The sequence below is a fragment of the Bos indicus genome, chromosome 23 (assembly GCF_029378745.1).
Source record: "Bos indicus isolate NIAB-ARS_2022 breed Sahiwal x Tharparkar chromosome 23, NIAB-ARS_B.indTharparkar_mat_pri_1.0, whole genome shotgun sequence".
Classification (NCBI taxonomy): Eukaryota; Metazoa; Chordata; class Mammalia; order Artiodactyla; family Bovidae; genus Bos; species Bos indicus.
This window is the reverse complement of record NC_091782.1, coordinates 10,674,987-10,702,641: the sequence shown is the minus strand read 5'-3', so window position 1 is coordinate 10,702,641 and position 27,655 is coordinate 10,674,987. Positions and strand designations below refer to the sequence as shown.

Here is a 27,655-nt window from a genome sequence, read left to right as displayed (position 1 = left end):
ATGGCTTCTGAATCTCTGAAACCTGTACTGCAGCTAGAACAGAGCTGAGCATATTTATGCAACAATTCAACAAACAGCATTCGCAACATGCCAGGCACTGGTGCTAGGTGCTGGGGATTCAGCAGTGAACAAGACAAACTAATATATTGAAAGCACTTAGTAAATATTTGCTAAACAGATGTGTAGATGGATGGATAGATGAATGGGTTGTGGGTGAGTGGATGAGGTCTATATTTTGGCATCTTTTCTATGTTTCTATACAGAAAAAATTCATTTCTTTTCTCCTCTGTAACCCTACCACTGTTCTGGGTAGAAGACAATCCCAAGGAATTTAGTCCTAAGTTAAGGGTAGGCAGACAGGAAACTCAGAGAAGGGAAGATACCCACTTAAAGGCATCTATTTGGTTGTGCTGAGGTAAGAAGAGATTGGGACCGACAAATTTAAGATAGGATTTCTAGGGAATCCTACAGAATTCACAGGACCTCAGGGTTTTCAGATATTACCTGGGGCTTCTCAAACATCTCTTCAGTGCATCCTTGTTAGATAGATGTTCCCTAGCCTCCGTGCTAACACCCGATGACGGTACCAGGGGCCATGGTTCCACTGCTACTCCTTGTCAGTTCTCTTACCCTCTCCTCCATGTTGCCTCCCATGTCCAAGTAACATTTGAAGTAGAGCGAGCCCAGCTGTCGCCTGTGATACCTTGACCTGCGACATGTGCACATCTGCTCCACCTCTAGGTCAGCTAGAGGAACTGGGCGAGCCTGGCTCCCCAGCTCTGGCTTATCAGGCCGTCTTCCCAATTTGGAACTGGGATGTGACCCCAGCCAGAGCCTGGGCCCATCCTCAGCCTGGACAAAGCCCAGGCAGGGGTGAGGAGGCCTGGAAAGAGCCCAGAAACCACACAGATGACCCCACGGGCAGAGAGGACAGAGCACTTTCTTGTTTTTAAAAAGTGCACTTCCCTCTTATCCAAGCTTAGCCTGCTCAACTGAAGAGCCAGGAAAAGCAGTTGGTGCTTGGCAACTGGAGAGGTGCAGGGCTGAGCCTCATAGTGTCCTACCTGATCCCCAATCCAGATCCTTGCTTATTTGAATATGCCCCCAAATGGACAATAATTTTCTCCCTTTCAGTGTGGACTAAACCCACCACCCTGAGTCAGAGGTCTTTAGAGAATGGGTAGAGTAGAGGGAGTGGGAGTGGAGAGGAAAGGAGAGAACACTGGAGAGGGAGTCAGGCAGCGTGCAGAGTCCCTGCTTCATGATGACCAGTCTTATCTCTTCACATTGATGTGGAAAATAACAAGATAAACGATGATGTCAGATGATGTTTAATTCCAGTAAAGGCCTTTCACTTAGGTCATTTCATGTGATCCTTAAACAGTCCTGTCTGCCACTGACTAGATGAGAAACAAGCCCAGAGATGATATCTTGGGGAAGAGAAAACAGCCAGTGTCTGAAAACCCAGGTTTTCTGACCCCCAGTCTGGTGTTCTCTCACTGCACACTGCCTTTTATAAACACATGAGGGAGAGACGCATGCCTTAGCTGTCACTGTGGCCTCCCCCACCGCGCACTCCAGCTCAGCACTTGGTTCAGCATGAAGCAAGCATCCACTCCAGAATCACGGAATGGCCTGGAACTTTCTAGGATGCTCCTGGGGGGAGTTGGCAGTAGGTGTGCAGGTCCTTCCGGGCTTTGGGCATGGGGGCAGCCGGGAGGAGGGCAGGGCTGAGTGTGGGCAGGGAGGGCACTGGCTGCACCGTGGTGGGTGCAGACGGCGTTGCCGTGAGGAGGGGTGGGCGACGTGGCTGTGGGCAGGTGTCTCCTGCCCTCGGAGTCACTAGACTGGGCCAAGCAGCTGGTTAGAAACAAAAACAAACACCAGGGATACAGGTTCCTGCTGTTAACAGCTTCAGACCGCCAGAGGAAAACTCCAAATAAATATAATTAGAAACTTGTAAAAGCGTCCTCTCTGTAAACCTGCTCCCCAGGGTCTGTGCTTTAAGCACCCCGCTCCTTCCCGCTCCCCCCCAAGCCCACATATCCTGACACCCCACCTTCTTCCAGGGACCCCTCAGATCTGTTTCCTTGTTTTAGATCTCCTCCCCAGCCCAGCGGCTCCTGCCCAGGTCTGTCCCCAGATGCAGACAGCCCCTGGCCCAGGGCTCTGAAACCCCAACCCCACAGCTCTCCAGGGCCCTGGTTCCAGCCACAGGGAAAGCACAGGGAAGAGTGAGGGCCACGGTACCCTAGGTCAGGGGCGTCCGTCCACCTGTAGAGCCAAAGTGCAAACCCAATGGCAGCTACAGAGCAGTGCCGTGGCCTGAAGAGGGGAGACATCTAGGCTGGAGAAGCACAGAGAGGGCTAGTCTTGGAACTGAGAATACAGGGTGGGGCCAAGGACTGGGGCCGTGGGGCCTTGCCCAGCTGGTCTTCAGTTCCCAGAAGAGAAACATTTCAGCTCTACTTCCCAATGCTATGGGAGACACACACATTTACACACATAGAAGCACACACTTGTGCTGCAGGGACTGTTTCCAAGGGGAAATACCCCACTTAAGGACACAGTAAGAACTACCAGGCACATGGGGCCCCAGGAAACTGGGGTGGAGGACTTAGACTTGGCAGGGAACCATGAAGCGGGAATCGGGGAGAAAACGGTACGAGATTCAGGAAAGGAGCCTGGGGAGGCCCGGCTGCAGGACAGAGGCTTGCTACAGTGTCTTCTACCATCAGCAGGAAGGATTTCTCCCCCCACACCCAGCAGGAAGCATTTTGAAGAGATGCATAATCTCAGAGATGAAAAGGACCCTACTGATACTCTCGTCCACTTTATATGTGAGGAGGAGAATTTCAGTTATCTCCTCAAAGGGCCCAATTCCTGGGCTCTGCATTTACCTAAACCCACTGGTACCTGCCGTAGTCCCCACCCCATGCCTTGTGGGGTTGGCAGTACGTGGGCATGAAATGAATAGAATGGGCAGTCTGGTGACAGAGGGGGCAAAGGGGGCAAGGGGAGGGTCCACGTTCCCTCCTGGCACAAGCACCCAGCTCCCCCACCCCTCAAACAGCTCTGGGTTGGCAGCTGTATCACTTCCCCCCACAAGGATCGGCAGTCCCTCTGTTTCCAGACTCCTGTCTAATAGCCAAGCCCGAAGAAGCTGTCCCCAGGTCTGGGCCTCTTGCGGGCACTGCCAGCCTCAGAGCAGCTCCGCAGTTTCCAGCCCTGACAGGGACTCTTTCTTATTAGCGGTCATGTGCTAGGGGTATGGGCTGTCAACGGAGGCCCACACCCGGACACGAGGGGACCGGCGCCGGGGGCAGGGCCTGGGGTGAGTTCAGGCAGCAGCTCTTCACCTCCATCTTCACAGGAGGGTCTGAAGCCATCTGCTCCCTTCCCCCACACCCAGTTCAAGGCACAGGACCAAGCCATTCCACTTCTTCACTTCTCCAATGAAAACAAAATGCACACTGCCTGCTTCCTTTTTCCTCTCACCGGAGCACTGCACGCGCGCGCGCGCACACACACACACACACACACACACACACCCTGAGTCATACACACGCACGCTCACACACCCTAGTGAGTGCACACCACGCATTCTCAAACTCACACCCAGGGCTGGCTCCTTTTACAACAGGTCCCAGCCATTCACATCTCAAACCGGTTCTCATGCTCTCAGATTCCTGAAGGTTTCAGGAAACAATCTCACTGAGGGGTTGCTGATAACTTTCTTTCTCCGCCTGTAGTCATTGTGGCTTCTGTGTCTTCTTGTCCCCTCTCTCTCCCTCCACCCAGCAGAGACTTGGGAGATGAGAGGTAGGAAGGGGAAAAGTTCTCCCTTGGCTGTGGGCTTTCCCCATCCCCCTAGGGGACATGTCACTGAGAGAAGAGAGGTCAAAGGGATTCCTGAGGAATTTCTAAGCAGTCCACCCCCCTTCTCCACCCTCTGGAAAAATGAGGGGTGGGGGTCAGGCTTAAAGGGACGATCAGGCTCCAAGGGTCGGGGCTGACTCTCCCTTTTTCTCTCCCGCGTGGCCTGGCTGGGGCGCGGGCAACAGCCAGCGGCCCACGGGGCCACCCTCACCCGCTGACACGGTTATAGTTTTCATTTTGTATTTTGGAGGGAGGGGCTAGGAGGAACAGTCCCCTCACTGTGAGAGCCAGCCACAGGAGCCCAGGGAAGCAGGGAGGAGAGGAAACAGCCACATTAAAGAGGAAGAGAGGGGTGGGGGGAAGAAAGAGAGAGACACACTTACACCCAGACAGAGACTTGGAGAGACGCACCGAGACAGAGAGACACTGTTTGCTGCCAGATGAACGCTCCCAGTCCCAGGGACGGTGTTACTTGGAAACTCTAAATATACGACTTTATCAAAATTCTGTCCCTAATGAGGAGAGAAAACAACCAGGTAAACTAAATGTCCAGGCTGGCGCGCCCTGCCGCCCTGGGGACAAGTCTTCCCCAGGAGACCTTTTCATTCAGCTGTAACCTGAGCCCCATGCAAGGATTAGGTCTTTTTTAACCACTGCTGCACACCACCCCCCTTAAAAAAAAAAAAAAAAAAAGCAAAGCAAATTAATGCTTTTAAGTTAACAATTATCCTGGTTATCCAGTCTGTCTACTTTAAAATACACAGACAGGCACTTGAAAAACACTCAAAACCATGTACCCTCATGCTCACTCATTCCTAGTCACAGAAGCTTACCCACCCACTCATCCATACCAGCTCTCAAAGACACTAAAACATCTGTATACATGCTTAACAACAAAGTCACAACAGACACATACACCCAACTATGTCACCTGTGGGTAATCGTGGTAAACCTCACACACACGCACGCACACACATTCACCTGTACACTCAGGGCTCCCTTCTGTGTCTCTCCCCTCCTTTCCAGTCCACACCACTTTGGCTCCCCCCCCCGGTGAATCTCTCAAGAATAGGGACAGAGGCCCAGATATCCCCAGTGCTATAGTAACTCTTGACAAGATACTTGCCAAGGTTATTTGTATTTTAAAGACCCACTAGAGCTTCATTTGAAAGCATGTGGCAGTCAAGGCACACCTTCTGGCACTGTGAGATCTTGGAGGTAGATTTGAGAGCCAGGGATGGCCACAGCTCTGCCTATGGGTAAGGCTGCCCTGCCCGCTCAGTAACTGTCCTTCCTGCAACACTGGTGTGCAGATCTGGGACCAAAGATGTCCCACGAACCCAGCAAACCTGTCATTAGGCAACTCTAGCAGACCAGGTTGACAAATGCCCTGAATAGTAGGGTTAAAAGTGACTGGCTTGGAATCTATGCCCAGCTAGACTCTGGGGTCAGAAGGAAGGAAGATGCCAAGCTAACTGCAGTGCAGACAGAGCAAGCATGGCTGAACGTGAGCTCAGCACTGGGCAACACTAGAGTCTGTAAGTCCCTTGAGGGCAGGGGTCTCCACTCTGGCTGCGTTTCCCACAGCAGCAACAGCAGCAGGATAAAATGAAAGAGCCCTAAAGTACCTCGGAAAGATTCTGAGTCCCTCTGTCCCTGAAGGATAGTTGATCTCCCAGGCTTGAAAGCCTTGGCTTGAGGGCACCTGTCCCTTCTCAGACTCTCCATCTGCCCCAGGAACCCCCTTGAGGATACTGCCTGCTCCCCGTTTTGGCTCCAGTCTCACGAGGCCACTACAGACACTGGCTCCAACTTGAAAGAGGCCCTTATCTTGTCTCTAGATTACTGCATGAAATCTGTTCCTTCCTTCAGACTAAACTCCCTAGCTAATTCCATGTTATGAGTAAGTCAGCATGCACTACAAAAGCCAGCTTTGTTTATGAAAACACAAGCAAATCCACAGTGGAAGAAGGGCTGCTCCCAGGCTGGGGGTGGCAGTGGTAGTGGGCTGTCTGGAACCAGGACTAGGGAAGAGAGGTAGGTTGGGCTTGGAAGGGGTAGGGATGGGGGTCTAGTATTTGACAGCAGAGGGTCTCTCGTGTTTTGTTTCTGTTAAAGAACAGGTTGGAGGAGGAAGAGGGTAGTTGAAGAGGCAGTGCCGGGGGGAAGAGGGTGCACTGATACAGCACCTTCCTTTTAACGGAGCAGGAGTCCATCCAGGACACAGAGCAGCCTAAGAGCCAAGTGCTCAGGCTCCAGGACGCAGCAACCTGACTGCCAGAGACTCAGGCTTCCCCAACTCCCAAGTTCAACTTTCCCTTCTGGCCCAGCCACCTCCACACCCCAGCCCGGCTTCAAGGAGCCCCTAGGACAATAGGCAGAATCATATCCTCCTGGGTGAAGCTCTGCTAGGAGGAATTTTCTTTTTGTCCATATAAATCTCTTCCTGGGTGAGGACTCGAGGGGGAAAGGGTACAGCAGGAGGTCAAGGGGGAGGGGAGGCTGTCCCCAAGAGAACTGGAGCCCACCAGCCTGGTTTCTCCCAGCACAGCCTTGGGACTGATCAGGCAAGGAGCTTGGGGTCAGAGATGGGGGCGGGAGGGCCTCCCTCTCTCTCTCTCCCTAATTCCTAGAGGGATCTGTCAGAGCTTCCCAGCCTGGAATTTTACTTTGTTATTTTAATGCAATTCTGACCTGGATTTAAATGGAATTGGAAACCCGAGGCCCTAATAAATAAATATTATGATAAGAAATGAAAGCCATGCAAGACGAAAAAGATTTCCCCCAAAGAGGCAGAAATGCGACATTCTTGCTGGGAGCCAGAATCACAGAAATTTTCTTCACTTCTTCAGCCCTCTTCCATCCAGAGGGAGACAAGTTGATTTTTTTTTTTTTTTTAGTTTTCCATAAAAGATCCTATTTTTCCTTAACATTTTTTTTTTTTCTGATAAGACAACTATGAAATTTCTAACTTTGAGGAGAATTGGGGGCAAGCGGAAGAAATGTATGGCATGGCTAAAAAAGTTTTCATTCTTTCAGTCTCTCCAGGCCAAAACTTAAGTTTCTGGCAATGTTTGGGAGAAGAGAAGATTCTCTCATACTTTTTGGAGGGCAAGAAGTCTTTGGAAGATGCTGGGGTGGCAGTGAAGTCGGGCAGCATTCGGAGGCGCGTGGTCACTTCTGCCCGGGGCTCCCCAAACTTCTCACTCATCCGTGCTGCCCCTGTCTCCTGTAGCCTTTCGCCCGGGGCGTAGTGCCCAGAGGTCAGGTCCCCCGCCGAGGAGGGTGGGTGTACGGTGCCCGGTCCTGACAGGAGCACGCTTCCCAGCACCTGCCCTGCCCCTCGGAAATCGCGCCCCCGCCCTCGGACCCTGAAGCCCCGGCGGCCGCGCGCCCCTCCTTCCTTACCTTGCACGGCTTTGCTGTGTTGGGCGGCGCGGGCGTGGACCAGCAGGACAAGCAGGCAGAGCCCGGGCACGCGCCCCGAGCCCATGGCTGGAGCTACGGGCGGCCGGGGCCGGTCTCGGAGCCTAGGGAGGGCGGAAGCGGGCCGGGCCCCCGCGAGCCGAAGGGGAGAGGGGCGAGGGCGCCCGGCCGGGGCCGGGCCGGGGTCTGTGGGCGGGGGGCGCGGACAGCGGCGCCCTCGGCGGGAGGCTCCCAATGCTGCCGGCTTCTCCCGGCGCGACGCCCGGGAGAGCGAGGCGGAGGAGGGCGCGACGGGGCTGGGGGCGCCCGGCGCCGCTGACGGAGGGGAGCCCCCGCTCTCTCCAAGGCCGGCTCCGCTAGCGGCGGCGGCGGGGCTGCTCCGTACAATTCCACCCAATTCCCAGCTCCGCCGGGAGAGAGCTGCCGCGGAGAGCGCGCTGAGCCCGGGCGAGGGACCTGGGAAAGGGGAGGAGAAACGCAGCGCCAGAAACACGCCCTTTCTGCCTCTCTTTCTTCCTCTCTCGCTCTTTCTCCGTCTCTCGGGCTCCGTCTCTTTTTCTTCGCCTCTCTCCTCCTCCTCCTCTTTCTCCTCCTCTCCTCGCTCCTTTTCGTTTTCTTCCTCCTCCCCCCACCCGCCTCCTCCTCCTCCACCTCCTTTTCCGTGCCCTTTTTTCTTTCAAATGGGGCCTCGGCGCGGCGGCCGCTCCCCCTGCGCGCCCGGGCGCGGCGGCCCCCTCCCCAGGCTGCCGGGCCGCTGCCTGCAGGAATTTACAATCCGGCGCTGGGGGAGCGGGCCCGGTCTCCATGGAGACGGCTTCCCCGGGAGCAGGGAGGTCAGGCGCAGACCGCGCACAATCAATGGATCAATGCAAGCCCCGCTCGGCTCCAGACCAAACAGCACCGGGCTCCGGCTAGTCCTGTCTACCCGCGGAAAGCGCGGGGGAGCCAGGGTGCGCCCCCGCGTTCGCACGCGACGAGGGCTGTGCGACGCAGGTTTGCACGCACACCTACAGAGCAGACAAAGAGAGGGAAGGGTGTCGGGGAGGCCGGGGCAGAACGAATCGCACCGGCACTCCGGGACGCCCGCCGACACAGCCCGATACGCGGGGCACAGCCACATAGGACCTCGGAAAGCTGAGAGCGGCTCCGACAGCGGCCGAGTTAATGCCCTCCTAACTCACCTCCACCACACCCCCACGCCCTCGGGACTCAGTTCCCATTCCTAGTGCCTAGTCCTCTTTAATCGAGGACCAAAAAGAAATTAGCCTTTCCCCAGCTGAAAGTGCTAGCTCTAGGGCAGACTGTCCTGCAGTTACTGTCTCGGAGGTAGCCCGCTCATCCTTCTCCCCGTAGAGACCTGGACTCATGTGTAAAAAACACTCGCGCTCAGCACAGGGCAAAAGCTAACCCGCAGAAACCTGACTATGTGTATAAACACAGAGACCCCCCAAAATATGCGCAACTCTCTCCTCCAAACCTGCCCTCCCACCTTCAAGATGTGGTCCTCACCAGAACATTCTTAAGCCCTCATCCTTCCAACTTGCAGGGGCAGAAAAGGGAAGATAAACGATATCTTAAAAAATAGGGGCAAAGTGTGTCAATGGAGCAGTGTCCCTGAAGCATGGACAACGCCACCTGATGCATGTCCCAGCTCTGCCTCTTCTCTCCTTCCATCCCAGGGGAAAGATGAAGGACTTCTTGATAGTGGTGAGAGCTTTTCTGGAGTATGGAGCTTTGTTCGGTCGGAATAAGACTGCCAGGCCCTAGGCAGTCACTTATGCTTCAGAGCCAAACTTCTGGAGGAAAGAGACCTTTGGGACCCAGACTAACCTCAAAGGGTCTGTCTTCAGGGTACCCTGGATGAAGGGATAATGATCAGCATCCCCCTGAAAATAACTCAGTTCTTAGACCCTTCACACCGGCAGCCCGTATCAGCTTGGGTGACAGTTATGCTTTGTCAGAGGGTTACCACAGGGAGAAGAGTGAAGGGGTTCCTCCCCTAGGGACTGAGTGGAAAAGTGGGAGGATGCGGACTCAGGCATCTGGGTTTCCTGTCCTGGCTCTATCCTGGGACGAAGATTACCTTTGGGCAAATCATACCTCAGTGTCGTCACTGAAAAGAAGAGGCTGGGTTAGCACAGTGGTTGGAAGGAGACAATGCCCTTAGGAAGCCTAGGGGAGGAGGCCTTGAGAACTCCCTGCATGGCATGAGAGATGGCAGTTGGGATGGGAGCGCACAGAACATGGGAATGGAGTGAAGGCCACAAACGTTTGGGTCAGACGATCTCCGAGGTCCCTTTCAGACCCGTCACTCTAGGGCTCTCTCCCTCCTTCATTCCACTGGCAAACCCCTCCCCTTGAAACAGCTTTGCCTGCTGCCACCAATTATGTGTAGGACTAGAGGACAAGTGCAAACCTGCCATCCTCTCTGCCCTAAACAGGAGAGTGGTTTAAAAAAAAAAAAAAGGAATCAGAGGGTGCCTATCCACACTGGGGCACAGAGGGTTGATTAGCGCCCCCCAGGCAGGGAGGGGAGATTGCACTGTGCTCGCTTTGTCTCTGCCTTGATTTGGACACTGGTGTGTTCTTGCCTGGAGAATCCCAGGGACAGTGGAGCCTGGTGGGCTGCCGTCTGTGGGGTCGCACAGAGTCGGACACGACTGAAGTGACTTAGCAGGAGCATCAGTAAGTTCCTCTGGGTCCCTAGGGAGGAGGGCTCCCGCCTACCCTCTAAAGCACAGGTGAGATGGGCATGGAGGGTTCTGTATGAGCAGATTAATAGGTTAACTCAGACCTTCTCTCCAGGGCAGCGTGATTTCCTGATCCTCTGAGTGTGGACATTGCCCTGGCTTCGCAGGGAGGGAACGGTGGGTGGCCCCACCTTAGCTGCTATATCTCTGGGAGGCTCAGTGTCTTTTACTCATTTCCTTTCCCCCCTCCTTACTTTCCTCTATTTGTTCCTCTGTTCCTCTAGGAAGGTGAGCTTTCTCCACCTCTGGGCAGAAGAGGCAGTTCCCTGCCCTGCTCCCCACCTTCCATTCTAGTCCGCGCCTACCCTCAGCCCTTCAGAGGAGTCTGTAGAAGTGGGGTGTGGCTCACATTGCCCTCTGTCCTGTCCACTTCTGCAGGGACTCATGACGGGAGAGTTACTCAGGACGGTGACAAGGAAGGAATAAGGCAAGTGCTTCTACACAGCAGCAGCACATGCCACGCCCTCAAGGGGCAGCGGGCAGGGGGTGCGGGGTGCGGGTGGCGTGGGGTGGGTAAAACGTCCCTGCATTCTCCGGGGCCTCCCACACTCACCTCAGGTGGCAGTTTGCTTTTGGGTGCCTCTCTCCTTCAGGGATACCTCTGACATTCACTTCATTCTAATTTCTCTTGCAGATGTTGAGGGAGAAGGGTGGGGCTGGGGGACCCACAGCTAATACCTCTCAGTTCTCATTCTGCTTCCAGGAATACTTCTGCCAGGTCTCTGCCACCTCCAGGGACTTCACCCCCGCTGCCAAGTCTCTTTCCACGAGCTTTTGCTTTTTCTCTCTCTGCTCCTGAGCTACCCCATCTGTTATATGAATCCGATGCCTCTATCTTAACAGAAGATATAGTCTTAATGGAGAACATGCATGTACTGAAACAACGGTACCCCAAGGTCAATGTCAGGCCCTACCATTTCCCAGCCATCTATTTTGGGTAATTTATTTCATTTTGCTGAGCCTCAGCTTCCTCATCTATAAAATGGATATGCACCTACAACCGCATAGCTGAGGCATATATTACACCGGCCCTAGAGTGAAATAAAACTGCAGTTCAAATCTCAGCTGTGTGACTCAGATAAGTTAATTTCAGCAAGCTTCAGTTTTATGACAAAGGGAATAGAAACCTCATCGGGTTATGGTGTTAACTGAATGAGCTAATGAATGGGAAAACCCTGGCACACAGTAGGCATCCAATAGGTGGTGGCTATTGCTGTTATTTCGACTACTTCTCAGAAGGAACAAGGACCACAGGTGTTTGATGGTAAAGGTATAGTAGTGCCTAGGAAGGAGCAGTCTTGGTGCAGCCAGACTCTGATGCAGCTGAGCACGAGTGCAGCCAACCGGGCTCAACCTCACCACCCTCCATAGATTCCCGTCTGTCACACATTCCTTCCGAGAAGGTTCCAAAAATGCCATGCATTCCAGCACACTGCCCTTGTCAGCAGCACTTCCAAATTGGAAGGTTGGAAGGAAACTTACCTACCAGGTAGAGTAGCTCTTTCCCCACCACCTTGTACCTCCTACCCGGTCTTCAGAAGGCACAGACACTTTAATGAGAACTCATGGTTACATCAATTCGGAGCTTTCCTGTGTGCCAGGCGCTCCACCACAAACTCATCAGGCAAGAACTGCTAGCCTCATTCTGCTGGTGGGAAAACTGAAGCGAAGAAACATCAGCCTGCCCAGATGACTGACTAAGAACGGAGGAAGCCAGGATCTGGGATGCAGGCTTGACTCCGAAATGGGTATGGCCTCCCCATTCTCTTTTCTGCCTCCTCTGAAAACACAGCGACTCAACATCTTCTTGCCACTGTTACAATTTAATTATTTGGGGTAGATCAGCCCCTTTACGTACAAGAGGTAGCAGGGCAGTACCCTTGTCCCGGAGGATCACACAGAGGTAGGATTTCAGAAGACTGAGAGGTCACATGACTGCCCTAGGTCACACGACATATTATAGAGGCAAAGCTAGAAGCATGATCCATGTCTCCCCTGACGTCTTTTTTTTTTAAAAATTTTATTTTTATTGTCTATTTGGCTGTGCCAGGTCTTAACTGTGGCATGGGGGATCTTTAGCTGGGGCACGTGAACTCTTAGTGGCACTCGGGATCTGGTTCCCTGACCAGGGATTGGACCAGGGCCCCCTGCTTTGGGAGCATGGAGTCTTAGTCACTGAACCACCAAGGAAGTCCCTCCTCTGACTTCTGACTCCTGGATCAGTGCTCCTTAGTCTGTACCCTGAGAGCTGCCAATCTCCCCTCTTCCAGTTCTCAGTTTTCTTTTTCCTCATGATCTGATCGGTCACAAATCCTTCTGTCAAGTGGCATATGGTACTTATTGCAATAAGTACTGAGGGCCTTCCCAGTGCACACTGTCTGAGGCCCTCTAGAATGTACAAAAGAAATAGAAAATGTGATCCCCAATCAAAGAGGTGTATCAGGGGAATCCCGGTGATCTAGTGGATGAGATTCCACCTGCCAATGCGGGGGACACAGTTTCGATCCCTGGTCTGGGAAGATCCCATGTGCCACGGAGCAACTGAGCCCGAGCCCCAACTCCTGAAGCCCACATGCCCTAGAGCCTGCACACCCCGGGGAAGAGTAGACCCCACTCGCTGCAACTAGAGAAAGCCCACACTGCAGCAGTGAAGACCCAGCACCACCAAAAATCAATTCATCACCAGGGTATGCTTTCAGACCCCTTTGCACCATAAAGCAAATCCCCCAAATGCCCTGAATCTCACCAGGAAGGCAAGGTTTGTATATGCAAAATAATATCTGAATGCAACGTCAAGCAATCCAGACAGAGAGTGCCAGAGAAAGTCAGAGGAAACAGGAGTCGATCATCCAAGTAGGTTCCGTGGACATTAGGAGGGACTTGAGGTAAATCTTAATGACACTTAGAAAGAGAGGGACAAGAGAGGAATATAAACAAAAATCAGGGACAGAGATAAAGAACAGTCAGAACAACAATAACGGTAAAAGAAATAGACGAAAGGAGTGGGGCGCACGCTAGGTCAGTGGACAGGTCGACCCTGGCCAGTCCTTGTTTCCCACCTGTCCAGGATGGCTGAGCAGCCGTTTGGGCAGATAAGTGAAAGACTGGAGGTAATGGTCTCTCAAAATGTGTCCTGGCCCTGGGATTCTAGGAGTAACTTGTTCCCCAAGGCCCCTGGTCTTGTCTCTGTGCAGAGGTCTGCTGGCAGTCCTGCCAGGACCTACTGGGGGCGGGGAGAGCCTGGTCTGAGCTGCCCACACCTCCCCACTTGGGCAGCCTCCTTAGCCTCTCATGCCAGGGTGCCTCCCCCAGCCCTTCCTCCCTGCCCACCCCCACACCTGAGTCACTTTGCCACCTGCTTCCTCCCCACCTGCTCCCTGGCTGCTTTCATGAAGGAAGCAAAAATCTCCAACCTGCCAACTGGCATGAGCACTGATGTGTGGTTCCAGACTTCTCCACATCGCAAGGCAAGTCTCCAAACTGCCCCGAGCCTTCGCCCTGTCACCTCCGACACAGCTGCTCTTCCACACTTCAGATGCCCCTCCACCAGGCTCAGCCCCCTTACTTCCCCAATCAGTGCTCTCAACTCCTGTTTCCTTGAGAAGCCAGAAGCCATCTGGCATGTAGTTCCTATCTCCCTCTCCCACCACTGCTAGGAGAGGGGTTCCTCCTTTTGACCAAGGCCAGCCCCCATATGCATGCACAAGGATCCCACCCCCTCTTGCCTCGACAGGGAGCTGGTGCTGTCAGTTACCCCTTCCCTTTCCCAAATCCCTCACCTGGGCTCCTTCTCCTGTGAACACAGTGTAACCTGCAGCATCCCACAGGAGCAACCGCAAGCTCCCCTCAACCTCGATGCCCCCATCCTTCCAGTCTCCTGAACTTCTAGGAGGAGACTCCTGCTCTCCATCTGCCCTGCTTCCTTCACCCCTTGCCCTTGTGCAATCCGGCCCAGGCCCTCTCTACCCCTCTGCCAGGCCTCCACCAACCTCCCCACTTCCATATCTGAGGCTGCCTGCTGGTCCTTACCTATCCTGACCTCTCTGCATCATCGGAAGCCTCTGAATGGTTTCCTTTCCCTTCCTGGGTCCTTTCTTTCCCCCCATATCCTGCCAGTCACTCCCCCTTCACTGGCCTCTTAAGTGCTTCTAGCTTGGCTCTTTTCACTTCTCACCCTAAGTGACCTCCCTCAGGGACAGCGGGTGGAGGGAAGAATACCGGCTTTGAAGTCAGATGGTTCTAGGTTTCAATCCCAGTCCCAACAAAGGATGAGTTTGAACAAGTTTTTTTACCTCTTGGAGCATAAACTTTCTCATCTAGAAAATGGGAGGATGAAATTCTGACCTTGCTGGTTGTTGGAGGGAACAGATAGATCGCGTGGAAGGCCCAGCACAAAGCGGGGCACTGTGCCCCACTGTGGGACATTACGGCGCCAACTATCACCAATGTGATGACTCCCAAATCTATATCTCTAGCCCCCACTTTTCTTGTAACTCTAATTCTGTGTGTCCAGTTTTCAGGCCTGTATGTCTAGCTCTCTTCTCTCTTTTCTAACTTGCCCTATATTTTTGCCTACTGAGAGATATTTCCATTGGTATTTTTCAAGATCTCAAGCTGAACCAACCCCAGCTGAACGTTGTCCCTCTCCACACTCACCCCTGACCTGTCCTCTTCTTGACCTCCATGTAATGGCCCCATGACCACTCAGTGGCCCCAGCTGGCTTTCTCAGAGTCTGAAAAGACTCTCTCTTCCTCTCCCATCTGAGAGGTCACTGCATCCTGAGGGCGAAACGTCTGAAACCTCCCTCAATTCTACGCCTCCTCTCCACCTCCATTGCTGCTGCCTCAGCCTCCAGGCACTCAGCATGTCTCCCGTGGACACACACGGGCCTCTGTGCCAGTCCTGAGCCCTCTTCCCCAAAGACACTTCGTGTCTCTCCTCTGATCTCACCGTCGGTACACCCAAGCCACACCATGCCTGCCACATACCATGGCCTTGACAGCTGGGAAACCGCTATTGCCCTTCAAGATCCGGTTTAGATGTGCCTTGTTTATGAGATCTTCTTGCCGCCCCTGCAGGCGTGGTGCTCAGTGGTCCTTGAAGCCTACCCTGATGGCCCTGGGTGTGCTGCGCTGTAATGGTTTCTCTTCAGTAGTCTGTCAGACGTTTGAGGGCAGGACCATCGCATCCCCAGCCCCGAGCATATGCCTGGCACATAGTCGTGCTCAGTGAGTGAGTGCCGAGTGAATGAAGGAATGGCGAGCTCTTGGGAATCCCAAGGAGGTGGGCAGCGCACCCCTGACCTGTCTCCCTGCCTCCCACCAGCCCCGAGTTGTGTTACCTAAAGGACTGGTGGCAGCAGAGGGTGTTAAAGGGAGGCGCAGCATGGAAGCCAGGGGTGGCGTGGAGAGGCCAGGCTGAGGACAGATCACAGAGGAGCAGGGGACCCTGGGAGGGGCTCTTCTGGCCAGAGACTCTGAGCTTCTGGAGGCACAGAATCCGAGCTGGAACCTTCCAAGCCAGAACTCAAGGTCTCCCCAGAGGTTTGGAGAACTGGATGATGGCAATCTGGGTAAAGCAGCTGGAGGCAAGAAACGGGCGAGAAGCAGTGATCCGAGGCCTGGGACCAAGATGGATGAGGTGGGTGGTGTCTACAGGCAGGTTCCCCAGCTGAACCCCAGGGAAGCAGACTCAGGAAGGGGAAACCTCATCGTCTCTACCCCTTCATCAGAGATCTTTCATACTGATGCCTCAAATGTCATCATTAGAAGATAACTCCTTTGAGCTAAAATTGTATTTCTTGGGTCCCAAATACAAATAAAATGGCAACCCACTCCAGTGTTCTTGCCTGGAGAATCCCAGGGACAGGGGAGCCTGCTGGGTTGCCATCTATGGGGTCGCACAGAGTCGGACACGACTGAAGCGACTTAGCAGCAGCAGCAAATACAAATATCCCTGTGAGAGATTACTCCTTGTGAATTAAAATGTTAGTTATCAGCTGAAGCTCTAACAATACCGTGGCAAAGGATGGGCTACAGGGACACTGGCTGGACCTCTGGACTTGGCTGAGCACTGGCTCGGCTTTTGCTCCGCCTGCCCTGTTTCCTCACAGTGCTGCTCCCCCAGGTCTCCCCAGAGGAGAAGCTGGAGAGATGGAGGAGGACTTTCCACGGGCATCCTAGGTTAAAGCAGGGATGAGTGCAGGTGGAGATATCGGGACAAAGTTCATGGTACTCGCCAACCAACGTATAAAGTGAATTGCTGTAAAACAAAACTCGGTTCCCCCAGTAACTTCTATTCTGTTTTCCAAGAAGGGCCCTTATCGGACTGAGAATCCATTTAGAAGAAGCCGAAAACCCAGAGCGAGGAAGGGGTTGGGATCTCTGCCGCCTGTGTGCTCAAGCTGAATGTTGAGGCCCTCACAAAGGGCGCCTCCCTTGTCTGGTGACAGGCTCTCCTTTCTTCATGCCGCCACTTCTCCTCTGTCCTGGGGCATTTGGTGAGCTTGCTCGGCAAAGCTAATGGGCGTCAAAGCCAGGCTGGGATTCCTTGGTGTCTCACTCTGGTCCTGCAACAGTCAGCCTGCAGGAGCCTGAAGAAGAAGTCTTGACCTTGACCTGGGCCTCGGGGCTCTTGAAGAGTGAGGGGAACTCCTTCTAGTAGTCTTCTGCCCTTCCGCCCATCCCGGCCTGGGTAGGGTCCTGCTGGGATTGACCGAGGAACTCCCTTGCTTCTCCTTGCCAGACCCGAGCTGTAATGTTACCCTTCACCAGTAGGTGCCGCCGTCTAACATACCATCCTCCAGTCTTTGGTGAAGTCCCGAAGCCAAACCTTGGGGAGCCTACCCAAGGCATCCAGCGCTTCAAACAATCTGCAAATGAAATTATTATAAATGAGATACTCCCACATCGATGAAGTTAAAATGTGGAATTAATTGTGTGTTTCTGAATAACCACAGAGTTCAATTTTTAATCAGTTTGACATTGATTGTGCACTTGCTGCATGCCAGGAACTTAAAGGATATGGGCGTTCAAAGATGGCATGGTTCCTCTTTTAAAGTTCATAATTAGGCAGGAGAGAGAAATTTGCATCTAAATAATTAGAATATAAGGTAGAACATGGGACTTCCCTGGTGGTCCATTGGTTAAGAATATCTGTCAATGGAGGGGACGTGTGTTCTATCCCTGCTCTGGGAAGATTCCACTTGCTGGCAGCTGAGCCCATGAGCCGCAACTGCCAAGCTCATGTGCTCCAACCACTGAGCATGCACCCTGGAGCCTGTGCTCTGCAACAGGAGAAGCCACCCCAGTAAGAAGCCCGCGCACTGCAGCCGCAAAGTAGCCCCCACTCCCTGCAACTAGAGAAAGCCCTTGCACAGCAACGAAGACCAGGGCAGCCAACACGAAATAAATTTTTTTTAAAAAAGGCAGAACATGGTAAATACCCAAATACGGAGGTGCCAACATAAAATTCTAATGAAAGCATTAAAAGGGACAGATTAATTCCAGCTGGAAGCTTGGGGAACGACTCAGAGGAGGAGAGGGTTTAAAAACGACCTCAAAGAATAGGTAGACTTCCTATACATGGAGTTGGGTGAAGATGGTGAGGGCTTTCCAGGTGGCGGAAACAAGGTGAGCAAGGATTTGAGGGGGAATGTCTACCAGGAATTAATAATGTGGTTTGACAAGGGTTTAAGGGGCTGGAGAGGAAGATCTGAAAGGTGGGGAGGGGAAGAGCCTGTTCCCCGCCGGGGCTAAGGGGTCGATCCTGTTGCCGTGGCTCCAGAACCCGAAGGACTTTAAGCAAGGCGGCAGCAGGGCTGGCTCCTGTCATAAACTGCTTTTCCATACCCTGGATGTGATGTGCTCTACGGGACTTCTTCAACGTTTAGCGACTTTATTTCATCAAGGATGCGGGAAGAGAACAGAGAGCAGAAAGGCAGAAAGGCACAGAAAGAAGTGACAGGGAGGGAAATGATGGAGAAGGAAGAAAAGATGGAGAAGGACGGGAGGCCGCAGAGGAGCAGGAAGGCAGCGCCTGTGCTGGGAGGAGGCTCAGCCCGGTGCTGTGCTCAGGGAGCTGTCTGGGCGTTTCCAGGCCAGCGGCCTCTGGCTCCCAGCCCCGGCAACCACAGAGGACAATGTGAGGCGGGCTTATTTGGTGATGTGTTTGCTGCTGGCCCTGTTTGTTTGTTTTCCATTATTATTATTATTTTTTTTTTTCCTGGCAGTGGACACATCTGGGGTAGAGAAGAAGGAGGAGATCAGCACTGTGGCTCACAGTGACAGCGGTCCCCAAGTCAGGCTCTGGGCCGCTGGGACTCTTCAAGTGGGGGCTTGTGGGCATTGGAGCTGGACTTTGGATGTTCCTGGGAGAGGCCTCTATGTGGGCACCCAGAGCCAGGTGGTGGCTGGCCCAGGCACAGAGATGGTTTGCATCCAGCTCTTTGTCCTTGTCTTTCTCTACCCCAACAGGAAAGAATTAAAAGTCCTTGAGGCCTGGGCTCCTTGCCTGTGTGGCCAGGATGTCATGCTGGGCTGGGGAGCCTGTAGGGGTACAAACAGCAGCCACTTTCAGCTCAGCACTGGGGGCCAAAGGGGGAGTCCACGCGAGCCTGCCTGCTCTCAAGCCCTGATGATGAGTCTGGCCTTCTCTCTCCTGTCCCGCAGCCCTTGGAAGCCAACCTAACAAGCACTATTAAAGTTAATGAAACACAAGGAGTTCTCCGTTTGCTCGGTTATGACTCTTTACGAGATTGCTCCCTCTTGCAGAGGAGATTCATTTGAGCTGCCAGGGCTTAGCCTTTGTCCCCCTAATTTTTATTGGCCATTAACAAGATCAGATGCCCTGGGCTGACCAGGAATATCTGGTGTGGGTTCCCAACAAGCCCCATTGGGTCCAGTCTCAGGTGGCCTTTTGATTCCAAATTAGCCTAAGAATGGTCCCTGTTTCCCTTCTTCCCTCTGTTACTTCTCCTCCTCCAAACCCAGTTTTCTATGTTGGTACAGCAGGGATTTGGGAAGAACTCAGAAGCTAGGAAATGCTTCCCATCTGCTTTAGGATGTGTCTAAACCCACCGTTGGAGTGAAATCCAGTGTGGCTTAAGGGCTTTACTCCCCATTAAAATGGAAATATACTGAACCTTGTTAGTCATTTGCATTTTGGTGTGAATCAGTTTGTAAGGTCATGGATTGGCTGCAAAGGGATCTGGGAATCTCCTGTACTGTATACGGGTTTTTATCCCCAGTGGTCATTTTTCCAGAGAGGGGTTTTCTATAGCTTTCTTCAAAGTTTTCATGACACTCCCGCCCCCTCACACAAGACAGAAAACCTCTCTGGAAGTGGGAGGAGTGGTTCATAACTGGGGCCCAGAAGACAAACTCTCCTACTGCTTGGCCAGTCCCACCCCTGAGGAGGAGCTGCTCCCAAACCCGCCGCCCCGCTCTCTGGAGAGACTTCTTCCACAGACCTCCCACAGTCACCACTGCTCAGTCATGCCTCCCCGAAATCTTAAAACCAACCTCAAGCTGGGGGCAGGGGCAAGAGCAGAGCCCTTTAACTCTACTGATTTACATGGCAAGGCTGTAAATGATAGGTTCTCATGCCTGGTGTAAATACTCATAAACTTCACTGTAAGTGCCGGGCATCACATGTCTTGGGCGCCCAGATCCTCTGCAAACCCCATATAGGCCTGCCTGGCATTCAGGAGGTCAGGGAGGAGGGGAACGCTGAGCTGGCTGCAGCTGTCATGACAAGGTCACAGCTGTGACTACCGGGGAAGAGGGCATGGAAGCTAGTCTCTGAGACCCCGCATATTCCCAGACAGAGCAGATGGCCCCTGCACAGTGATGCCTCAGAGCGGCTCCTCTCCTGCTCAGCTAAGGCTGACTGTTCTCACAGGGTACGGCATTGCCCTCAGAAAGCCCCTATTAAAATGCAAAGGGGCTTCTTGGGAAGATGAGTAGGGCTGGTTGGCTGGCTGTCACCCAACAGAAAGCAGAGTCCCCAGACCCCAGAGGATAAGGTTTGGCATACATGGAGAGAAGTTTCCAGCAGATCAGTGCAATGGCTGTATGAAGTTAAGTGGCCTTTCAAGTAGTCTCTCTAATTTCACTCTTGGGGTCTGAGAGCCCGTTCTTCACATGGCAGCCAGAGTCATCTTAAAAACAGAGTTTCACAACCTCAGCACTCTTGACATGTGTTGGGGGGGCCGTCCTGTGCATTGGTGGACGTTCAGCAGTATCCTGGCCTCTACCCACTGGAGCACCCCCGCCCAAGCTGTGACGACCAGGTACTGTCAAGGGTCACTCAGGAAAGGGGGGCAAGATTGCCCCTCCCCACCTCCATCCCACTGAGGATTTCTGTCATTAAGTATAAATCAGATCATGTCACTCCCTGCATAATCCTGCAGTGCCTTCCCACTGCTCTGAGGATGAAATCCAGCTACTCAGCGTGGCCCTCAAGGCCTCCGTGAGCTTGTCTTGCCTCAGGCATGCCTCTCTGCTCTTGTCCACCATCAGTCACCCTCCAGTCAAGGGAAGCTTTTTTAAAAGATTTACTTTTATTTAAATATATATACACACACACGTGTGTGTGTATAGTAGAGTGAAAGAAAAACCAATTATTCTTAATTTATAAGTTGTAAAAAGAAACTCAATTCAAACCGCATGAACCAATCTTAAGAATCATGCCATATTTATCATATATTTTAATTTTGTACTTTTTTTGGTTTCCACTAAAATGCCATTATTGTGCAAAACTGAGACTTTGCTTTTATGTTGTCTTTGACACATGGAATTTTCTGATATACCTAGATAAACTGAGCTTTTTCTTGGACAAAACAGAAGATGGAGAGACACTGGCAAGTATTGGCTATGTTTTGGAAGCCTTTTCATACACCCTTATGACAATTGAGAGCAGGGACAGTGTGTGGCTTGTTCACCGTTGTATCTGCATTACCGCCCCTGGTGCCCACCACCTAGCAGGCTCTGAATAATTATCTGTAGAGTGAATAAATGAGGATGGCAGGAGCTCAGAGAGGGAGATGGACCCCTCTGGAAAATCAAAGGAAATCTTCTTGGGTAGGAAGACTAGAGGGCAGGAAGGGGGAAATGACTTCTAGGACTGGGCTTAGAGGATGGCGGAAGCAAAAGCCCAAAGAAAGCACAGTGGGCAACAGGCACTGCAACTGACCCAAAGAACACGCAGGCCGCAGACATTCCACGAGGGGCAGAAGAACAAATGCAGTGTGAATACAACATCCGGTCTGAATGGATCCAGGGGTGAAGTGTTTGTGTCCCTTGATGGAAAAGTCGGGAGAAAAGTCAGCAGAGTAGGAGCCTAGTGAAACTGGAGACAAACAGGGAAGATTTTGATTGCTGAGCCTGGAGTCTAGACTTGGCTGAGCCTATGAAAAGTAATGATTATTCCTCTTGTGGTATCTGATGTCCATGACTCCAAACGGCTCTGATCCCCTTCGACCCTGGAACCAGATCTGTGTCCCCAAAGGAAGTCGCGGGAACTGACCAGACAAGGGAGCCTAGACCAGTGCAGAGAACCCTGGGACCCCAATGCAAGAGGCCTGGGGCCTGCTTCCTTTTTCCCTCCCTCTCTTGATGTGTGGCCTTGCTCAAGGCGTTAGACTGCAATGGACCTCCGCATCCTCCTTTAGGAAAACAGAGTTAACAATACCTGCCCCGTTCAGAGGAGAAATGAGGTCATGTTTGTGCAACGTTATGAGCTTACTGGAGACAATGAGTGGATTCTTCTTAACAGTAACAATAATAATCATTACTGTAAATCTAACCAGTAAATATATCTCCTCAAAGCTGGAGTTGGGGCTCTCAGTAGGATAGCAATTAAAGCTTTAAAAAACATCTCTAGATGGGGGAATTTTCTGGCCCATTTTGATTTTGGGGGTTTTCAGAATTGATGTCGTTGTGGGAGGGAGAGGGGCCTGCAGCCATCCTTCACGTCAGTTCCATTCAGTTGCACGCATTGGATCTCTCTTGTCCTTGAGTTAATCCTCAGAGGGTTTTGTAACTTCTCACCCTCCTTCAGTTCAAGGAGGAAGAGGTTCCTTATGTTCCCCATCTCTGCACACACTCAGTGCCCCATTCACTTCCAGAAACAGTCATTTGACTATGAGAGATCCTGGCCATTTGGGCATTGGACACAAACTAGCCTGCAAAGTAGGTGGCCTGTCTCCAGGATTTAAGCCTCATTTCCACCCATCCCACTAAGTAGGCTGAAGCTTCCCACAGTGAGCTATGCATTCAAATCCCCAAAGAGTGGAGCCCATTGATTCTCAGGCGATTCTAATGCAACCAGCACCTGTCTGAATTTGGGAACCCCAGGTTTAGGGAAGTATTAGTTATGAAATGGGTCTACAAAGAGCAAAATCATGCTGATACAAAGGCATTGTTAAAATTTGGGTCAACCTGGCAGAAGACCCTTTCTCCTGCCCCAATCCACAGAATGACAGGAAGCTACAAGAAAACAAACAAACTATATTATAGTGTGAGAAAACGAAAAGAGAACCCTCAGCCTATCAGACATGTTGGGTACCAGAAAGATAAAGAACAAATAGCATCAAAGCTATAAGAATAAAACTGGATAATAGATATGAAGGAGAAGGCCACGGAGGAGGGAAAAGTGGTCTGGGAGACAAGGGTCAGAGGGGAGCTCTAAGCCTGAGACGACAGACTCAAAACAACCAGAGGAGGTCCCAGAAGTGTTCCTTGCTGCTTCCTGACGTGTGTTTAGTAGTTCACAGTAGAGGATTTGCCCCAGGTTGCTGGGGTTAGAGAGGCAGAGCAACGTTCCAAGCAGCTACTGACACTCTGAAAGGGAAGTAGGGAGTCCTCATTCAGAAGAAAAGCTGCTGGCAGGCCACACCTCTCTCTCCCACCCTCAATAACCGGTGACAAGGCTATAGTGAACACAAAACTGGCAAACAGATATTCTCAAACACAAAAATGAGCAAAACACCAGGAATCGCTAAGGGGAAAGGAAAAATAAAACCATGGTACAGAGAAAGTGCATTGCACGGCCAGCACTGTCCAACAGAACCTGCTGTGACGATGGAAGTGTTCTGCATGTGAGTTGTCCAACATGTAGCTGCACACCACCTGTGGCTAGTGATCATCTGAAATGTGGCTGCTTCAACTGAGGAACTGAATTCTTTATTAAACTGTATCCTAATTTAAATTTAAATAGAAAGCAGATACTGTATTGAATAGCAAAGCCCTGAACTTAACACGTAGAAGAATTAACACCCAAAGAAATAGAGATAACAGAACAAAAAACTGTTGGTTTTGTTTCTTTAACTGTCTTTGGTAAGATCACTTGAATTGAAGAATAGTTATTTTCAAGAGATGAAAAATAATAATAAAGTCCATTTAAAAAAACCAACCAGATATTTTTTAGAAATTTTAAAACTGATCGTCAGAATTTGAATCTCAGTAGATGGTCTGAGATAAATTTAATGATCTGATTATTAGAAAGACTGAGCTGAAGAAGTCTCCTTAAACACAAGGAAAACCGTAAAGAGATGGAAAGTCCGAGAGAAAAGTTAAGAGCCATTTGTCTAATAGGCGTTATAAAAGGATATAACTTAAGAGAATAGAAGAGAGAAAGTAATTGAAGAAGTAATAAAAGAAAATTTTCCATTGTTGAAGAAAGGAATTAATTACTAGATTGAATGTTCCCAAGGGGGCGGGGTGAGGGGTGGGAAGACTCATACCTAGACACATTTTGGTGAAATTTCAGATCACCAAAGATAAAGGAAAAAAAACTGGAAGCTTCCAGAGAGGAAAAAGCAGGTCATTAACACAATAATATTATATTGGCATGAAACTGGATGTTAAAAGACAATGGAGCACAATCTCCAAGTTCCAAAGGGAAATGAAATATTCAAGTGGGAGGGAAGTTTAAGGCATTTTTTGTTTTATAAGGAGAAAGTTTGCCACTCTCATTTTCTTTAAAGAATTCCTAGGGGAGATGCTTCAATTATGATAAGCGGACGTAAGAAAGAGGAAGACGTGGAATGCTGAAACTGTGGTGAGCAAAGAAATTAGTAAAACTTTTAGTGAAGTCTGAATTATGGAGGCATACTGTAAACACTTCAAAAATAACAATTTGGATCCATAATCTACCCAGAAGATCTAAACACGGTGGAGGAAAAAGAATGTTGACGTGTATTAATGGAGAAAGAAGCTTCTAATTATCTCTAGACACTGATAGAAAATTGTGAGTTAAAGAACACAGGATTTGGGACTTCCCTGGTGGTCCAGTGGTTAAGAATCTACCTTCCAGTGCAGAGGACCCAGGTTCAATCTCTGGCTGGGGAGCCCTCACGCGGCGATTACTAAGCCTGCACGCCTCAACTAAAAGGCCCCCGGGCCACAGCAAAGATGCCGTGCGCCACAACTAACACCAAAAATAATTTTTTTTTTTTAAGAATATAGGATTCAAATTCAAGAACAGAAAATGGGATATTGGAAAATCAACTTCCAAATCACAAGAGTGAATGAAAGGGCAAAAAACTTAATCTAAGAAAAAGCATGAAGAAAAGATCTTTTAAAAAATAAAAAGAAAGCATGGTAAAGGGGAAGCATAGAAGGACAGGGTAAGTCTGCATTAATTTTACCTGAATTAATTTACCTGAATATCATTAATATTACCTGAAAAAAGAGACAGTTCTGCTGCTGCTGCTAAGTCACTTCAGTCGTATCCGACTCTGTGTGACCCCATAGACGGCAGCCCACCAGGCTCCCCCGTCCCTGGGATTCTCCAGGCAAGAGTACTGGAGTGGGTTGCCATTTCCTTCAGCAATGCATGAAAGTGAAAAATGAAAGTGAAGTCGCTGAGTCGTGTCCGACTCCTAGAGACTCCATGGACTGCAGCCTACCAGGCTCCTCTGTCCATGGGGTTCTTCTATTAAAGGGCAAAATCCGGCTATATACTGTTTACACAGATGCGTTTGAAACCAAGTGGCAGAACATTTTGAATATGAACAGATGGGGGAAATATACCAAGCAAAGGATAACAAAAGTAGAAAAAATAATATATTAACATTAGATAATTTGGAATTCAAGGCAAAAGGCTCTAAAAGAAACAAGATTCACCGAAAAAAAAAGTCTTAACAAAAATTTTTAACATCTATGATTTTTAATAGTCAAGTTTAAAAATATATAAAGCAAATGTTAGTGGAAATCAAGGATAAATGAACAAATCTATTGCCATGGATGAAGGCCCCAAAAGCTGCAAGTGAAGTAGAAAAAAGTCATAATGAAAACAATAGAGGATTTGAGTGACAAAGTTAACAAGCTTTAACTAATATATGTTGTACCCTACAAACTGAGAACACTTTTTTTTTTCAAACACATGTTTAGAATTCACATACAATAAACTCCCCCCAAATTATAAACCACCCTCCATTATACCAGCCATTTTCTCTGCACATCAGTTCAGTTCAGTTCAGTTCAGTCACTCAGTTGTGTCCAACTCTTTGCGACCCCATGAATCACAGCATGCCAGGCCCCCTGTCCATCACCAACTCCCGGAGTTTACCCAAACTCATGTCCATCGAGTTGGTGATGCCATCCAGCCATCTCATCCTCTGTCATCCCCTTCTCCTCCTGCCCCCAATCCCTCCCAGCATCAGGGTCTTTTCAAATGAGTCAACTCTTCACATGAGGTGGCCAGAGTCTTGGAGTTTCAGCTTTAGCATCAGTCCTTCCAATGAACACCCAGGACTGATTTCCTTTAGGATGGACTGGTTGGATCTCCTTGCAGTCCAAGGGACTCTCAAGAGTCTTCTCCAACACCACAGTTCAAAAGCATCAATTCTTCGGTGCTCAGCTTTCTTCACAGTCCAACTCTCACATCCATAGATGACCACTGGAAAAACCATAGCCTTGACTAGACAGACCTTTGTTGGCAAAGTAATGTCTCTGCTTTTGAATATGCTCTCTAGATTGGTCATAACTTTCCTTCCAAGGAGTAAGCATCTTTTAATTTCATGGCTGCAATCACCATCTGCAGTGATTTTGGAGCCCAAAAAAGTAAAGTCTGACACTGTTTCCACTGTTTTCCCATCTATTTCCCATGAAGTGATGGGACCAGATGCTAAGATCTTAGTTTTCTGAATGTTGAGTGTTAAGCCAACATTTTCACTCTCCTCTTTCACTTTCATCAAGAGGCTCTTTATTTCTTCTTCACTTTCTGCCATAAGGGTGGTGTCATCTGCATATCTGAGGTTATTGATATTTCTCCTGGCAATCTTGATTTCAGCTTGTGCTTCTTCCAGCCCAGCATTTCTCATGATGTACTCTGCATATAAGTTAAATAAGCAGGGTGACAATATGCAGCCTTGATGTACTCCTTTTCCTATTTGGAACCAGTCTGTTGTTCCATGTCCAGTTCTAACTATTGCTTCCTGACCTGCATACAGATTTCTCAAGAGGCAGGTCAGGTGGTCTGGTATTCCCATCTCTTTCAGAATTTCCCACAGTTTCTTGTGATCCACACAGTCAAAGGCTTTGGCTAGTCAATAAAGCAGAAATAGATGTTTTTCTGGAACTCTCTTGCTTTTTTGATGATCCAGCGGAAGTTGGCAATTTGGTCTCTGGTTCCTCTGCCTTTTCTAAAACCAGCTTGAACATCTGGAAGTTCACGGTTCACATATTGCTGAAGCCTGGCTTGAAGAATTTTGAGCATTACTTTACTAGCGTGTGAGATGAGTGCAATTGTGCAGTAGTTTGAGCATTCTTTGGCATTGCCTTTCTTTGGGATTGGAATGAAAACTGACCTTTTCCAGTCCTGTGGCCACTGCTGAGTTTTCCAAATTTGCTGGCATATTGAGTGCAGCACTTTCACAGCATCATCTTTCAGGATTTGAAATAGCTCAACTGGAATTCCATCACCTCCACTAGCTTTGTTCGTAGTGATGCTTTCTTTCTAAGGCCCACTTGACTTCACATTCCAGGATGTCTTTAATACATGAAAATAAGCAATTAACATTAAAATGGTAGGGTGGGATGAGGTGGGACTTTATATCTACTTGGAAATGTATACTCATTCACAGGGAATTCTTTGGAACTCAAAGTCTCCTTTATCTCTGCTACAGCCCATTCTGGTGAATACTTATAGGTGTAAGTCTCACATATGAAAGTCACCTATCATGCGATCCCAAAGCGGGGAATACTATTGTGAACCTCTGGTCCTGAAAGTAAAGTTTAAATGAAGTCAGATCAGGCTGGTATTCAAAGACTTCCAGAATCTAACCTTAGTCCGCCTTTCCTCTCTCATCCTGCACTCTTCCCCAACATGCAAATGCCACAAATCAGAATATTCACCACCTAATGAAAGCTCCTTAGTCCTCTACACTCATCCTGTTGCTCAAGTCCTGTGACTTAATTGTTCCACCTGTTTAAATCTTACTTCTTCAACCTGATTGTGCACTTTAGCACACTGTAGCTCAGGCCATCATTTAGTAAATAGAGTTTTTTTGTTTTTTTGGGATCAGCAAGTAATGCGGACTCACTCTACCCAAGTGAAGGAAAGTGAAAGTGAAGTCGCTCAGTTGTGTCCGACT

The 27,655-nt window shown here is 50.3% G+C and overlaps 2 protein-coding genes across 10 annotated transcripts in view; one reads left to right on the top strand and one right to left on the bottom strand.

Annotated features, from left to right (window-relative positions):
• Nucleotides 1–7,869, bottom strand: part of SCUBE3 (signal peptide, CUB domain and EGF like domain containing 3) — a 36,771-nt gene extending 28,902 nt beyond the window's left edge. For all 5 annotated transcript variants that reach the window (XM_019986255.2, XM_070777402.1, XM_019986256.2 and 2 more), the window contains exon 1: nt 7,288–7,869. In XM_019986255.2, the coding sequence (XP_019841814.1) occupies nt 7,288–7,372 (85 nt within the window). In that variant the 5' untranslated portion in view covers nt 7,373–7,869. The remainder of the gene's footprint in view (nt 1–7,287) is intronic.
• TCP11 (t-complex 11) overlaps nt 1–27,655 on the top strand; it is a 173,015-nt gene that overhangs the window by 39,806 nt on the left and 105,554 nt on the right. The window lies entirely within an intron of this gene.